This window comes from Ursus maritimus (genome assembly GCF_017311325.1).
Source record: "Ursus maritimus isolate PB19 chromosome X unlocalized genomic scaffold, ASM1731132v1 scaffold_X1, whole genome shotgun sequence".
In the NCBI taxonomy this organism is placed as follows: Eukaryota; Metazoa; Chordata; class Mammalia; order Carnivora; family Ursidae; genus Ursus; species Ursus maritimus.
In genome coordinates, this window is record NW_024423319.1 from 73,491,414 (window position 1) to 73,508,671 (window position 17,258).

At 39.3% G+C, this 17,258-nt stretch overlaps 1 protein-coding gene across 2 annotated transcripts in view; it reads left to right on the forward strand.

Moving 5' to 3' along the window:
• The window catches only part of OGT (O-linked N-acetylglucosamine (GlcNAc) transferase), a 32,882-nt gene that overhangs the window by 5,041 nt on the left and 10,583 nt on the right, over positions 1-17,258 (forward strand). For both annotated transcript variants that reach the window (XM_040630922.1, XM_040630913.1), the window contains exons 4-15: positions 5,228-5,296; positions 8,585-8,701; positions 10,865-10,944; positions 11,512-11,707; positions 11,959-12,099; positions 12,694-12,794; positions 12,955-13,108; positions 13,204-13,305; positions 13,754-13,933; positions 14,627-14,785; positions 15,521-15,610; positions 17,044-17,169. In XM_040630922.1, coding sequence (XP_040486856.1) covers positions 5,228-5,296; positions 8,585-8,701; positions 10,865-10,944; positions 11,512-11,707; positions 11,959-12,099; positions 12,694-12,794; positions 12,955-13,108; positions 13,204-13,305; positions 13,754-13,933; positions 14,627-14,785; positions 15,521-15,610; positions 17,044-17,169 — 1,515 coding nt within the window. The remainder of the gene's footprint in view (positions 1-5,227; positions 5,297-8,584; positions 8,702-10,864; positions 10,945-11,511; positions 11,708-11,958; positions 12,100-12,693; positions 12,795-12,954; positions 13,109-13,203; positions 13,306-13,753; positions 13,934-14,626; positions 14,786-15,520; positions 15,611-17,043; positions 17,170-17,258) is intronic.

Below are 17,258 nucleotides of genomic sequence, written 5' to 3' on the forward strand. Positions count from 1 at the left end.
AAAAAAAAAAAAAGTAAGACTGGCCCTCAGAACTTTTGATGTAGTTAGGGAAAGAAGATAGATATAAACTTAAGAGGTAATGATAGAAGGAGTGTAGGTTTCCAGAAACAATGAAGAGTACATAACCACGCTATAAAGTGGTCAACATTTTTGCAACAGGTCTGGAAGTGGTTAATAAGTAATTATGTTAGCTCCCATTTATTGAAAATCTGCTATGTACTCAGATACTGTGCCAGTTGTTTCAGATGTTGGTCTTCATGCTTATAATGACCCTTTGAAGTTGATGATATTATTGCCAGTTTTACCAATTAAAAAAAAGTCAGGGGTCATGTAACTTTCTTGGGATCACACAGCTAGTAATGGAGACCTGAGCCTGAATATCATTTTTTTCTTCTTGGTAACTTTTTAAAAATTCAAATATAATTAACATAGTGTTATTAGTTTCAGGTGTACAATATAGTGACTCAGCAGTTTTATACATTACTCAATGCTCATCACAATAAGTATATCTTAATCCCCTTCACCTATTCCCCACCCCCCCAGCAACTACCACTTTGTTCTCTGTATTTAAGAGTCTAGTTTTTTTTCTTTTTGTTTGTTTGTTTTTCTTTGTTTCTTTGTTTTTTTTTCTTCTTTCTCTTGAGCTTGAATATCTTGAAAGTAGAGAGAAAGAAGAGAGAAGAAATAAAAGATTAAAAAAGGGATGATGTGCCCAGAGGACACCATTCCTCAAGGCAGCTTTTGAGTACAGTTTGAAAACCATTATCATATATTGTCCCTTAATCCCTATTTACAGGTTCGGAAACTGCAGCTTAATTTAGTAGTTTGTGCAAAAGATCTGAAATCACTTTTTATCATGACATCTGTTAATGATTTTTCCAGTTAATTTTAAGAGTTTAATATTTTTTTTTTGTTCATTGCTTTTTGTATGGATACAGTGGAAAGTCTCCCAGCTACTCTTCTTGGAGGTAGCCAGTGAAACTAATTTCTTATATGCATTGAGTATCTCTGAAAGGATACATGATATGTAGGTTTGAGTGGCTTTTTGTGATTTTTATTGCAGTATTATCTAGCTACTTACCACAAAAAATTATGGGGGGAACCCTGTATGTACTGCCACTGGGGCTTGGACCCTGTTCTTAAGAGCCAGGGTTCAGAGTTCACTTGTGCACTTGGTTGTCACAGTAAGTTCTTACCCTTTATTAATTAGGGTTGGTTCCACCCTTGTCTTGTTGATTCAGTATAAACTCACTTGTACGCTCTTATATAGCTATGGCTCCACATCTTGAACTCTGATCCCCTCGGCTCAGGTTTTCAGTTGTTTACATGTGTAGCTGGGCAGTCATTGCTGCTGACCTTATACCAAACTGTAGGAGTAGAAAAACTAAAGGAGAAGGGAAAACTAAAATGGGAGACAAAACCACGTTTTTCAATATCTAACCTGTTAACAGAAAGCTTGTCATTGTACCCTACCAAAGAAGTAAAAACAGCCCTAAAATACATCGTGGGACTACCCCCTTAAAGGCATTGTACTGCTGTGCGTTCCTGTCTGGTTCTGTTTCTACGAGTGGAAGGTGCTGCTTTATTTCTGTGCCTTCACCAGTAAGAGTGAAAAAAGGATTGTGCAGACTGCTTTGATTTCACCTTAAGTTTTATACTATACCAATAATCTTTTATTTCAGGATATGTAGTCTTAACTGGATTTCAGCTTACTGCCAGATGCCTTTGTCAGTTCAGTACTGACAGTCTTGAGTCTGTTCCTAAGTTGTGCTCTTGTTAGCAGTGCATTGTTGTCCTGAATCATAGATGTAGTTGGCATCCTATGAAAAATAGTTAAAATCAGGTTATTTTGGTTTTGCAGCAGTGAAAAGTTAAAATATTATGGTAGTGTTCTTGGTAGTCTGGTTTCAGCAGTGTTTATCCTTTCCAGTTAATGTTAGAAGTTATTCTGTGACTTGATTATAGAAATTTTAAGACCTAAAGCTGTTCCCTATTTTTATGTTCTGAACTGTCTTCTGTAATGTTGGGTGATGTAATAATTTCACTGAAATTTTAGTCCATTGTATTTGAAGGTGCTATTGCAGCTGGTAATCTACATGATGGGTCATTAGAGTTGCCTCATGCCCAGCAGTCCCTTGTATGAATTACGTATAAAATTGTCCTTTGTAAAATGGCCATAACTCCGAGTTGCTCTAAGGAGCTCTGTTGGTTGTTGAAATGTTGCTTTGGCTTTGATTGTGGATGCATAATGCTGAGAGCCACTGGCATCCTGACCATCACATGCTCCTGTCACGTTATTTGTTAACTGTTGTGAGCTAAGCTGTAGAAAACCATGTATTTCTATTTCTCTCTGCTTTTTATTATGTTTGCTGTGCAAATATCACATTTAAATATTTGCTTATTGTGTGTGCAGTGCTTTATCAGGAATTGGGGTGATGTGCTGGGGAGAAAAAGTTGAGGATTATAGTGTGAGATAGGACCTGACCCGTAAAGAGAAAAAGGGCGTTAAGTTCCTTGGATGATTATTGTTAGAGAGTATTAATCAGAAGATTTTCTTGAGTGGGTGCTTAATAACCTAAGCATTCTGTAGGAAGGTAAATAGCAAGTAGACTTCCTTGGCTGAAGTGGAGAGTCAAGTAGTAACAAGAAGTGAGTGTAGTAGAGGAGAGTCAATTTGAAGATTTAGAAAGAATAGAGGCTGAGGAATTTAAATTTAAGTTGAGAGGCATTTGAGAACTACTGTAGGTTTTTATCAACCTGATTTTACTTCGTGTGTATGTGTGTATATAGATGTGGGTAGGGGTGGGGGCTCTAGGAAGAAAGGCAGGAAATAAATGCTATTTTAGGAGGGGTGGTTATATAGGAAATTCTTACTCATTTTGAAGCAGTCTTAGGTTTTGAACTTTTGGGAGAATAGTGGTATCCTTGAATTTCCTAGAAATCTGCTGTTTGTGCATCAACGTTTAGGTTCCCAAATGGGAGAATTGGATTTCAGCATTATACTTAATATGAAATGTTTTACCTTTTTCTAAAACTGTCTTGTTAATTATCTTCTAGTGATCTTGAAGATAATCTGTTTTTAACTGTGGGCATTGCGTTAACTGGATTTAGTATGCTGTGATGGATCAAGATGATATTACTCAATATAGGTGGGCACTGTCGGCACTTGGATGGCATCCATCCAAGAGTTATAGAAATTAGAGGGTAAAAGTATGCAACAGTTGGCTAAAATAATATAGCCCAGTAGGGTCACTGTTGGAGAATTTTTGCAAGGTTTTGATTACTGTGGCTCAGAAAAGGCATAGGAATTGATAAAAGTCCGAAGATAAATAACTGCAGTAATCAGGTATAGTAGAAGAGCTTGACAACAGATTGGATTATTCGCTTAATGGTTGGCCAAAACCGAAGGGTAACCCTTAAAGTTTAGGAAGAAAAATTATACAAAGTAGGTAGCAGGATTATAGAATCATTACTTCTGAGTATAAATAGGGTTAAAAATGCTTAGACTCATTAGAGGAGGATAAATCTGTAATAAGATTAATGATACCTATGTTTTTTGTTTTTTGTTTTTTTTTTTTTGAGGATTTTTTTTTGTACTTGAGGTCATGGGAGACCCGTCATTCTCTCCCAAAACACCAGTCATTGTTCGATGGACAGGACAGATAGGTAGATCATGGAACTGACCCAGTATGGTCAATCATAAATCAGGGTGTTCTTTGGTGGCTGACTTTTGGTTCACCTGATGGATGATAGTGTATAATCACAAAAGCTGTTTATCAGTAAAATTAACCACCTGATTCTGGAAACCATAATACAGCTGTGCATAGAATAATATATATGATGATACTTTGGCACAATTGGCAAAATTTCCCTTACTGGGACTTAATAAGGCTCTTTTCCCCCGTGGAACAGTTTGAAACAATAAGCTTACTCGCTGTTGCCATTGTCTGTGCTTGTTGACTGATAGATTTGAATGACAAAGGCAAACAAGGACAAATAAAAATTTAAGCTCACTGTTCTGACGAGTCTTTCATACTGATGAACGGACTGGTGAGTCAGATGACTAACAACACAATTGCGCTGCTAATAAAAAGCAGAGTCAACTGCTTTTCATTATTCACCCACTCAGTTCTAATGGCACTTAATACTAATGAGTAATCTAGTGGCAGGTGCCAGGATTGAAGCTTTGGTTGGATGGTAATCCTTCTGTCTAATACTGAAATGAAGTCAAGGTTCCTAACCATGCCTGACAGCCTAAGGGTAGGTTTGCTGGTAGCCAGTCACAGCTAAATACTTTTTTTCACTATGGGAAATTTTTGGCTCTTGATACTGGAGTGATTCATCATAACCTTTGAACAAAATAGTTGAACAAATATTTGGTGCTTTTTTTTTTTTTTTAAGGCAACTGACATTTAGGGAGAGGAGAAGCTATAGTAAGGCCCATAGTCATTTTCCCCCCATTTTTAAAAATTTAAATTCAATTAATTAACATATAATGTATTATTAGATTCAGAGATGGAGTTCAGTGATTCATCAGTCTTATATAATACCCAGTGCTCATCACATCACGTGCTCTCCTTAATATCCATCACCCAGTTACTCCATCCCCCCACCCCCTTCCCTTCTAGCAACCCTCAGTTTCCTATGTTTAAGAGTCTCTTATGGTTTGTGTCCTGCTCTGATTTCGTCTTGCTTTATTTTTCCCTCTCTTCCCCTATGATCCTCTATTTTGTTTCTTAAATTCCACATATGAGTGAGATCATAGGATAATTGTCTTTCTCTGATTGATTTATTTTGCTTAGCATAATACCTTCTAGTTCCAAGGCCCATAGTGTTTTGAACTGGTGGGATCAAATGCATTTCAAAATTCAGAATTTTTAGGATTTTAGAAAGAGGTAATACCTCCAGACTCTGAGGTGAGTCTGGAGCAGCACCTTCTAGTAAAACACATATTTCTGCAACAGAAGGTATGAGTATTCACACTAAGTGGGATCAATAAATTCTGTAAAGAGCTTCGTTCTAGTTCTGGTCCGCTTTAATCATCAGGTAAGTTTTTGGAACTTTCTGGAATTTGGAATTGAGGATGTGGACCTGTGGTTCTGTACTTTAATTTGTCAGGCAGTATCTTTAGTTGGCAGAGTAAAAGGACAGCGAGCTAGATGCCTGAAAGTAATTTCAAGGTATTTTTGGTCGACAGTGTAATTAAGGAGTATCTCTCGGTTTCTAGGATTTGTACTGTGTTCGCAGTGACCTGGGGAACCTGCTCAAAGCCCTGGGTCGCTTGGAAGAAGCCAAGGTAGGTGTTTGATAGAACACATTTAAACATCAGTGTTATGAAAACTTGTACTTTTTGCCAAGTCTTCAACTCTTCATTGAGCTATCTCCAAAAAACAGTCCTATGAAACTGAGGAAAACTGACGGCATGAATCACCTCAGACTAGAGCAGGGCCAGGCTTTGGCATATCTGTTCTAAATCTGGGGGTAAAGCAAGAACCTGAACATTTTGGAGCCTTTCTGCTGAGCTAGATCATCTTTATAACAAGGGGCTCCGTCATGATCTTATGTGGGAATAAGTAACATTCCTTCAAATCTGAGGCTTGCCTGCTGGTGACAAGCAGAGCGCCTGTGATTTGGCTCAAGACTCCTATATGATGCAGGTGCCATTGAAAATGCTGCTCTTCTAAGTCCTTTGTGGCTTGTAAGTGGAGAAGAATTTCATCCAAATGTTACCCTGTAATACTGGCATTTAAAATTCTTATTTAACCTTCCTCCCTTCATCTTCCTTACCCTTTTTACAGTGGAAGAAAGGCTGTTAAAATGATTGCAAATTAATAATTGGAACATCCTGCCCCTTGTCCCCACTTCCTCCCCTAAGTTCCTCTTTCCTCTTTTCCAACCCTAGTTGTCTACCTTCTTTTCTTCCTTACTTTCTTCTTTTATTCCTCCCTGCCCTACCTCCTTAAAAAAAAAAAAAAAAAAAAGGACAAAGCTGGTTTGTTTGGGAAATGGACTGATCGAAAGAAAACTTGCCAAAGTGGAAAGGTGGCTTTTAGCATTCTGTGTTTCCAAATAATGAATTTGAACACCAGGTTGGGTTATTAAAGCTTTTGGTATAATTGTAAATTAAATTTACAAATGAAATTGTCTTGTTACAAGCCACCTTACGCAACCGCGCTGCAGGGGTGAGGAGTGGGGAGAAACCAGAATGCTTCTGAAACTCCCACCTGTTGCTCTGAGCCCCACGCGCATGCTAATGCGTGGAGTGTATGCGCAGCGTAGCTGTCTGTTTGACTGCTTCATCCAGGGAGGGAGAAGGCTTTTCAGCACCGTCTAATGTTAAAAGGCACTAGTTTTAAGTGCATAGCTCATAAATTCTGCTGACACTTTGGATTAACCTTTATGTAGGTTTCCAGCTAATGAATTGTAATGGATTTCAATCTTAGCTGATAAATCTAATTGGTAATTTATAGAACAAATATTTGATAAGCTCCTATTAATTGTCACCCCACCAAGCGGACAGCTAACATGAATTGCACTTCACTGCAGCTTTAGAGATCGGTTTAGGCTGAGACATTGCGCCTGCCTTAGGTTGCTGACTTCTTTATTTCAGAGCTCTGGAGACACCTAGTTTGAAAAATGTTTATTCTGTTTTTTGTGAGAACTTAGTGAACAAGAACATACTCTTGAGTGAAATGCAATGTATTTCTTTTGTAATCAGTGCATTTGAAAATTCAAGCCAGCATATTCCTAGTAGATGGAAGCAAAATTAAGTTGTCTTTGTAGCAAACGAAGAGCCTTTCTTCCAGCAAAAATCCCTGCTGTATGCAATAGCCCTGATTAACCCTCTCCCTTCTGCATGTTTCCCATGTTACAGACTTGAGACTGTCCTCATTCCCATATGTAATAGACATCCAAAGAATTTCAATTGCTTTGTTGAACTTTTACTAATGATCTTGTTTTTATTTTCTCTCTTGTTTTTGGTTTTTCACCATTGATATTGTATTTAGAAGGTTTCAGGTGGGTGAAACCTCCTATTCCATGCGTAAGGTGCCTCGCTGAAGGGAGCTCGAGGCCTGGATCTAGGGCAGACACACACCTCCTCCTCTTCCAGCAAGGAACGCACCGAAAAGTCACATGATGAGAAATATGGTAACGGGTTTGTAACTGCCACAGCAAAACAATTTGCCTCCATGCCTGAATCTTCTGTCTTGTGGCTTCAGAAACAGCTTAAAATAATTTTATTTACAAGCAAGTTATGTAAGAGAATGTTTTATACTATAGCCACAATTCTGTCAAAGATAAGTAAAAGTTAATTGATATTAAAATTATTAGAGATAATTTACTAGTAAAAGCTTCTAACTCTTCTTGTTGTTCATTTTTTTCCTTTTTTCTTCTTTGTTTGGATTGCAGCATTCTGCTCTTCTGATGATGCGCTGTGACCCTGCAGTAGCGCAAAGGCTGCGCAGCGTTAATGCGCAATGCGTGCAAATGAGCCCCTGTGAACGGTTGACTAGATGAGTAATCTGATTGACTGGCTCCCTCAGTCCTATTGTGTAGCCTTTTTGGATAAAATTGGGTTTTAACATACCTCGAGTCCAACTAATCTCATTAAACAAATATTCTCTATGGGCCTGTCTAGTAGATTAATGGATCTGGTTGGCCGTTTGCTGCGTCTAGGGGTGTTCTATGTAGCGCAGCAGTTCGCAGCGACTGCGCAGTGCGATGCTGTTAGGTTGCGCAAGCGATGTTTGCGCTCGCATTACAGGGACCTCAACCTAGGTGCAATCCTGTCATATGAGGTTTCAGCTTCGGTCCCCCCTTGGGAGTCAGGGGCATTGCGAGGGTGGATAGCCTGGCTTTCTCATACCTGACGTGGTAGAAAAACACTCTTCTCCTCAGTAGCATAGTTCAGATGTTAGTGAGGAACACTGTTGTTTAAAGCAGCATTGCCCAAAATGTGTTTCATAGTATTCTGCTGAAATGTCCGGTGGAAAAAAGAGTTCCATGGTCAACTAAGTTGAGGGAGTCCCGTATAAACTGATAAAGGCTTAGGGAAGTTCTGTAACAAAGAAACATGTTTTCTGGTTTCCTAATTTATTTGATCATGAAATCCTTTTTTTCCCAGTGCTCTCTATTAACATTTTGTAGGAACACGCTTTGGGAAACTGGTGAGGGCGTGGTGGGGTGGGAAAACTTGGCTTTGAGTGGCACCCTCTAGATCTGACTTGAAAACACAGCAAAAGCCCTTAGGTGTTCGGATAAGAGAAGGCCAGCGTAGTGTCTAAGGCAGCTGACTTTCCCAGATAAGTCCCAGTTTAAAGGGTTGGTTGTTGGTTGGCAGAACTGAACATGGTGGTTTGCACTTGGGTTCTGGTGGCGCAAGCGCAGGAGCAGCCAGCTGTGGCAGCGCATTAGTTTTGGCGCAAGCGAGCCTATGCTGCAGGGTCACTTTTGGCTGGTCAGAGAAGAAATAATGATATCACCTTCTTCCCCCCCCCAATCTTTTTTTTTTTTCCCCTTACAAATTTTCCCTTTTCCCTTTACCTCCTTCCCCTCCCATCTTCTTTCATTAACCCCTCCTAAGGCATGTTATTTGAAAGCAATTGAGACGCAACCGAACTTTGCAGTAGCTTGGAGTAATCTTGGCTGTGTTTTCAATGCACAAGGAGAGATTTGGCTTGCAATTCATCACTTTGAGAAGGTTAGTCATTAAATTAATAATTGGTACTTGTGAAGTGCTTATGTGTGCAGGGTGTTTTTACTTAGAACCAAATAATGGGCCTTTACTTCATCAGTCACTTAATCTTTGTTTCTCTGACAGTATTACAGCATTTGCTGGATGGTATACGATAGGGCAGTTTCCAGTTTTGTTTGTTTCTAAAGATCTTATTTTTTAAAGTAATCTACACCTAATGGCGGGGCTTGAGCTCGCTCATGACCCCAAGATCAAGAGTCAAACGTGGCTCCATCGACTTAGCCAGCCAGGTGCCCCACCACCCCCACCCCCTGGGCGGTTTCCAGTTTTGCATTGAAAATGTACTTCAGAAATTAAAAATCCTTTTTTAAGATGGGCAACTTTAAAGTAAAGAAGCAGGGTTTCTTGGTCAAGAGGCTGATTCCAGATTGGGGTAGGAAATGTACAGAATTAATCTGGAGTGCCCTATCATACCAGAAAGCTAGGAAGCTTTGATATATTACTTTAATTATGTCAAAAGGACTCAAAAGGCAACTGGAAGAGGCTCATGCTGGCTAAAGATGGGACTTGAACATCAGCAGGAGTGTTAACTGAGATACATTGAAACTTGTCAAATGTGTTTAAATCCATGAGTTTATAAATATACTAAGAAGAAATTCATTTGTTACCTTTGGAAGATAAGGAGCAATTCATTTTGAAAACTGTTAAAGTCGGAAGAATAAAGCATTTGTCTTCCTTCTCCTGTATGAACTGGACCTCTGTTCATATCAGTGTTCCAGCTAGGAGATGAAAAAGGAACGATAGAATCGGGGTATCACCATTAATGGATTTAGGCATTTATCAGTGGCAAAAAAGACACAAGCAGACACTATGTACTTTGTGATAGAAGTAAAGAAAAGTGAGGAGGAAGTGTTTTTTATGACTCTTTAATATGTTCACAATTACTCATTACCTTTACCTTTTCAGTATTTCAGTTAAAGTTTGCATTTATTACACTATAGGAGTACCTACCTCTTGCTCGGTGGTTCTCTACCTTGATTGCACGTGAGGAGCTTATAAAAGATAGGAATTCCTGGTCTCATCTTCAGAGGGTCTAATTTAACTGGTACGTGAGAGAGCCCAGGCACGCTTTAGGAGGTGAATTCTTAATGTTATGGCCAGGGTTGAGAATCCCTGCTCTGGGTATATCCGGCCATATTTTAAGACAACTTCAGATTTATTTGGATGAAACCATTTAATGGTTAGTGTCTCCTTGAAGTAATGTATCTTACTGAGTGTATAGCTCTAATTACATATCTTACCAAAGTCTTACTGAGTATGTAGTTCTTATTTATGAGATATATATTTCCTTTTTCAATTAGAGCCTACTGCTTCTTCCTGCCATTATCTTTTAGAAGAGTTAGGCTTTTTCTTTTTTTTTAAGATTTTATTTATTTTGTATTTAATTTTTTTTGAGGTGGGGAGGGGCAGACGGGGAGGGAGAGAATCTAAGCAGGCTCCAAGCCCAGCACAGAGCCCGACACGGGGCTCGATCTCACAACCCTGAGATCATGATCTAACCCGAAATCAAGAGTTGGACACTTAACTGACTAAGCCACCCAGGCACCCCTTTAAGGTTTTATTTTTAAGTAATCTCTATACCCAACATAGGGCTCAAACCCACAGTCCTGAGATCAAAAGTCACATGTTCCACAGACTGAGCCAGCCAGGCACCTCCTGGAAGAGTTAGGCTTATTAATCTTGAATAAATAGGGCCAACCATTACAAGTATTTAGCTCAGTAAAGTTGGAGCAAACCCAGTTTTAAAGTTTTTCCCTTCAGGACACATTTTGCTCTCACATTACACAAGTTATTTTGATAACATTGAGGTTTGTGAATAATGAGTGGGTACTAAAATAACGGATTTTTTGAAAGTTTATTTGTTTAGTAATATCTACACCCCGTGTGGAGCTCAAACCCACAACCCCGAGATGGAGTTGCACGCTCCTCCGACCGAGCCAGCCAGGCACCCCTGTCTGGGGTTTTTTTTTTTCCAGTGAAAGAAATAAGATTTAACTATACTAGAATATGTAATTGGAGGCCTAAAATTATCTCAGAATAAAAAATTGTAATTGGCAAATTAATCTGAAATCCTAACTTGGCTCTAAGTAGCTGTCTTGTAATTTTTAGGCTGTCACCCTTGACCCCAATTTTCTGGATGCTTATATCAATTTAGGAAATGTCTTGAAAGAGGCACGGATATTTGACAGGTGAGAGAAAGAATGTTCTATTCGATATATTTTCTTGAATGTTTGTTGTATTGGCACTTGAGACCTTGGACTAAAATTATGACAGTGGTCAGTTGAAATATATTTTCCTTTTCTAGTATGTTGCTTTCCCCTCGTCATGTCCGCTGTGTTACATTTTATTTAGAGGCATTGTTGCCTGACTTTTTATTGTTGGCTTTCCTCCAAGCCATTAGCCTTCTCACTGGGAATTTAATTGAAATTTCTTTTATTGTAAAGCTGTTGAAATGGTTATCTTTTAAGACTAAATTATTCCTTTGATCTGATTCAGAAAGCTAAGTAAATCCTGACTTTTGACCTTTTGTTTTGTTTTGTTAGGGGAAAGCTGATTTCTTACGTGGAAATAGAAGAATTTTCAGTGTAAAAATACATATTTTATTAAGATAGAATTTCGATGTAAGGTTTAGTATAGGATAGCATGAGTTAATTATAATTAATTGATGTACTTTGGTATAGTATAGCTTGAATTAATTGTAACAGAGCATCCACTAAAAGTTAGTTGCATTGTGTGTGTGTGTTTTTTATTTACAGAGCTGTGGCAGCTTATCTTCGTGCCCTAAGCTTGAGTCCAAATCATGCAGTGGTGCACGGCAACCTGGCTTGTGTATACTATGAGCAAGGCCTGATAGATCTGGCAATAGACACCTACAGGCGAGCTATTGAACTGCAACCACATTTCCCTGATGCTTACTGCAACCTAGCCAATGCACTCAAAGAGAAGGGCAGTGTAAGGACGTTTATTCAGTCTATTTCTTGTTACCTGGTAGGATTAAAAAAGTTGTTTTTGTACCTATTGTTATTAAGTATTGAAGTGGTAAATGTTTTACTTCTGAGTTTCGGTTGAGAGAATAGCAAAAATAACCTATTTTCTAGAACATTACCAGCCATTAGGCTTAACTAAGCAGTTGTTAGAATAACATCCGTGGTGGCTCTTTGATTCCTCCGTATAGGTGTTGAATAATTTGTTTTGTTTTCTAGGTTGCCGAAGCAGAAGATTGTTATAATACAGCTCTCCGGCTGTGTCCCACCCATGCAGACTCTCTGAATAACCTAGCCAATATCAAACGAGAACAGGGAAACATTGAAGAGGCCGTTCGCTTATATCGTAAAGCATTGGAAGTATGTTCAGGGTGGTGTGGCTGGATATTTTTTCAATGTGATAACAGAGGAAAGGCAGTTAAAGTTGGCCATGTCACCCACCTGTTTTGTAAAAATAGTGGTTGAATCGTTCCTTGAACCGGTAATTGAGTATCTAAGGTATGAGAGAAGTCTTGTGTGACATTCAAGAAAGTCTCTACGTTGAATTCATTATTTTATGGGTAGATAAGATCTGCACGGAAAAGTTAAATAGTTACAGTTCAAGAGAGGTTACCAATAAGTATATAATTTTAGTGCCTGATGGCTGTAATGGTGGTTGGTGGGTGTGGTAGATGTTTAAGCAACAGAGAGATTGCAGAAGAGAGAGATGCTGGAGTAATCGGCATAAGCTAGGATGAGGAGAGGTCTTACCTCCTCATGTTTTGAAACAAGGAGAGGTATAAAATGAAGAGGTAGAATTTGAGCCGCTCGACTTGAAGAATGAGGAGACTTGGAGAAGGTAGACAGCAATGTAGGGATATAAAGATACTTGAGCAAAGTTCTTACCGTGGTAAGTTATTACTGTTGGTTTAGAAGTTTTTTTTTTAAACCTTGGATGTCATCTTGACTCTGTAGGTCTTCCCAGAGTTTGCTGCTGCTCATTCAAATTTAGCAAGTGTACTGCAGCAGCAGGGAAAACTTCAGGAAGCTCTGATGCATTATAAGGAGGCTATTCGGTAAGATCCTCACTGTCTAATTTTTTTTCCTTTACATTTTTAAATGTTTGGCCTGTGGCACATTTGGCTTGTGTTAAGATGGCTTTGAATAACAACAGACTAACATTACAGGGAGGTAAAGGTTTTTGTACTAGGTGAAGATCTTTGTTTTCTCTTTTAGAATTAGTCCTACCTTTGCCGATGCCTACTCGAACATGGGAAACACTCTGAAGGAGATGCAGGATGTTCAGGGAGCCTTGCAGTGTTACACTCGTGCCATTCAGATTAACCCTGCATTTGCAGATGCCCACAGCAATTTGGCTTCCATTCATAAGGTACTACTACTACTGTTTATTATAATATGTGCATCTAAGCCCCTAATGTTTAATTGTAGGAAAACTTTTAACCATCCCGCTTTACTTACTTCCAGGATTCAGGGAATATTCCAGAAGCAATAGCTTCTTACCGCACTGCTCTGAAACTGAAGCCTGATTTTCCTGATGCTTATTGTAACTTGGCTCATTGCCTGCAGGTAAAGAATAACGGGCCAGTAATTGGCTTTCAGTGTTGCAATCGTTTTTTAATTGTTATGTGCCACATTAATCCAAGCCTGGCTGGAGACCGTGTTTTTTAAAGGGTTATCTGACGTTACATTAGGCCAAAGACACATAAAATGTTAAATCTTGGGATAGGGTTTTCTGGGTAGTAACTCCCCCCACAAGACTTTGTTTACTTATTTGATAGAGAGCTAGAGCCAGAGAGCACAAGCGGCGGGGGGGGGGTGGGGGAGGGCCGAAGGGGGGGGGGGGGGGGGGGGTTGGCAGAGGGAGAAAGAGAAGGCAGGGGTCCCACTGAGCAGGGAGCCCAACATGGGGCTCCATCCCAGGACCCCGGGATCACGACCCGAGCCGAAGGCAGCTGCCCAACCGACTGAGCCACCCAGGTGCCCCTGGGTAATGACTTCTTTTTGCCTCCTCTAGATTGTCTGTGATTGGACAGACTATGATGAGCGAATGAAGAAGTTGGTCAGTATCGTGGCTGACCAGTTAGAGAAGAATAGGTTGCCTTCTGTGCATCCTCATCATAGTATGCTATATCCTCTTTCTCATGGCTTCAGGAAGGCTATTGCTGAGAGGCATGGGAACCTCTGCTTGGATAAGGTGGGATTGTTTTGTTTTAATCTTCCTGTTGCAGAGTAAAATACAGATATAGAAAATGATGCATATCATATGTATGTGGTGTACTGAGTTACCATAAGGTGAACACCACCCACGTTGAGAAATGGAGACTTTGTCAGCCACCCCAGAAGCCCTTTCCATTGTGTCTGTCTCGATCATGACTGCTTCCATCCTCCAAGGTAGAATCCTAGCAATAGAAGGATGGTGTTTGAAAACCATAGTTTCAGACTATAGTTTGAAAACCATAATGTTTAATAAAAGTGTTTGGTATTTTATACTCTGAGAATTAGAGCACTACTTGATCAACCGTGGGAATTTGGTCAGCAGAATAGATTGGAGTGCTAGATGTAATTCTCTGTTTTAAAAATGCTTCCCTACAGAATTTTCTAAAATGTAGGGTTGGTTATGCTCTGTCCACACTGCCTCGAACTTTCTCCAAGTTCTAGATTTGCTCAGGCTACTTCTTAGGCCTCAGGAACAGGTCAGAGTATGAAGCATATTACATAAACTGCTAAGATTGCGTTGAATTGGCTGTTTGACTTAAATGAAGTATTCTGGGCAAACCGTTACCAACAGATGGGAAGTACAGGTTTGTTTTGTTTTTAATCAGTTTTCCTAGATGAAGATTTATGTATAGATTCAACTGTACTAACAAGCATTGGTTTCCATTGGTAGATTAATGTCCTTCATAAGCCACCATATGAACATCCAAAAGACTTGAAGCTTAGTGATGGTCGACTGCGTGTAGGATATGTGAGTTCTGACTTTGGGAATCATCCTACTTCTCACCTTATGCAGTCTATTCCAGGCATGCACAATCCTGATAAATTTGAGGTAAGACTAGTATTTCCCTAGAGACATTATTTGTTTTATTTAAAAAAAAAACATTTCTGGCTTTATCATCAGTATTTGGTGTTAAGCCCAGTGCTTTCTGAAAGATTGGAGCCAAGGTTTTTACTTAGTTTTCCATTTACTTTTAATTTTTTAATTGAAATACAGTTGACATATGATATTATATTAGTTTCGGGTATACAGCATAGTGATTTCACAATTTTGTTCATTACAGAATGCTCACCACAGTAAGTGTAGTTACTGTGTGTTACCATACAAAGTTATTAAATATTATTAACTGTGTTCCCTATGCTGTACTTTTCATCCCCGTGACTTATTTTATAACGGGAAGTTTGTATATCTTAATCTCCTTCACCTGTTTTACCCATTCTCCTCACCCCTTCCCTTCTGGCAACCACCAGTTTGTTCTCTGTACTTGGGAGTCTGTTTCTGTGTGTTGTTTGTTTGTTTGTTTGTTTTGTTTTTTAATTCCGTATATAAGTGAAGTCATATGGTATTTGTCTTTTTCTGACTTACTTCACTTAGCATAATCTCTAGGTCCATCCATGTTGTGAATGGCAAGATTTCGTTCTTTTTTATGGTTCCATTGTGTATGCACGTGTGTACACACACCCTCCGCATATTCTTTATCCATTCATCTCTCGATGGACACATAGGAGGTTGCTTCCGTATCTTGTTGAGCCAAGGTTTTTAAATATATCGTGTGCTGCCTTTCAGGTGTTCTGTTACGCCCTGAGCCCAGATGATGGCACAAACTTCAGAGTGAAAGTGATGGCAGAAGCCAATCATTTCATTGATCTCTCTCAGGTAGGCAAAACTTCTATACTTCAAGCTTTTAATTTTGAACAAATAGTGAATGAAACTATTGGTGTGTAGCTTGTATTTTTCATGACAGGTATTTAACATCAGCCATTACATACGGGCAATTACTTTGGTCTTAACTTCCTTGATCATTTACATTTATAATCAGCGTGGATTGTGCTGACGTTGCAAATGAAATTGAAATGGGGTCTATATGTGCTTGGAGATAAAACTCTTCTAGGACATGCTGGCTTGGAAGAGGAATAAATAGGTTATTTAAAGAAAATAGAGGAACTAGTTCCTCTGTTTATCTGTTCAACTAGTTCCTGTGGTTCATCTGTTTTTGTGGGCCTTTGCCTTTGGTTATCTTTATTTCTGTACTTGCTCTATTGCTATTTCTAGGAGCATAAATTTTATGATAAAATAAGATTGAAACCCGTGGAGGAATTAATTTGCTGAGTCTAGAGGTTTTTCTTTACAGATTCTGTGGGCCACTTTGGTGACTAAAAGGGATAGGCGATGTATGGTATATCTAGTAATTGATACATGAATCATTGAAGTTCCAGCAGAAGGGTTATGAGATCCTTGTCATTTAATAAATAGCATGAACCAGCATCTTTGCGCATGTAGCTGTTGCTTTGGGAGTATACATAGCCATTTTTGATGTAGGGTTCGGACTCTTTGTGACCAAGAAGCATACTGCCCTCCACTTCTGAGATGTTTAGGGACCCACTGCTTATTGACTGGAGTCTCAAATCTTCAGCATGGCCTTCAGTCTTTCCTTTTTTTAAAAAATATTTACTTATTTTAGAGAGGGCTCAAGTGGAGTAGGGAAGAGGCAGAGGGAGAGAATCTCAAGCAGACTCTGCGCTGAGTGTGGAGTCCGACACAGGGCTCGATCTCATGACCCTGAGATCATGACATGAGCCGAAATCAAGAGTCAGACGCTTAACTGACTGAGCCCCAGCCTTCACAATCTTTCTAATTCTGAGCACAGTCTTGTTTGCCAATACTTTCACCCACCATTTGCCCTCATATATACCTTGTACCAAATAGAAGTGATCTCACCGTTTTTAAAATATACCATGCACTTTACTCTGATTCTTTATTCGTACTGTTCTTTATCGAGATTCCATTCTGTCCAACTGCTTCAAGCTCTTACTGTCTTTGAAGGCCCATTTCAAATGCCAACTCCTCTATCGAAGCCTTGTTATTCATACATTCAGTCTAGAAGTAAACCCTCCTTCCTGTATATTCTGTTTCTGTAATGTTTTGGGCCCATTTGAATGGCACTTAACCATATTTGTATGCTGCATTAATGTAATTTGTGTTCTTATCATGTTTTGTACCTGTGACTGAATTCTGTTTGATGCCATTAAAACTAATTGAATTAGTTTGAGATTATACATAGTGAGTTCTTATTTTTTTTTATTCCATAGATTCCCTGCAATGGGAAAGCAGCTGATCGCATCCATCAGGATGGTATACACATCCTTGTAAATATGAATGGTTATACCAAGGGTGCTCGAAATGAACTCTTTGCTCTCAGGCCTGCTCCTATTCAGGTAAAGGAATTAATAGTAATTGCTCACAATGTTTACTGAGCTAAAAAGACAGTGATTCCTCGCCACCCCCCCCCCCCCCCCCCCACCCC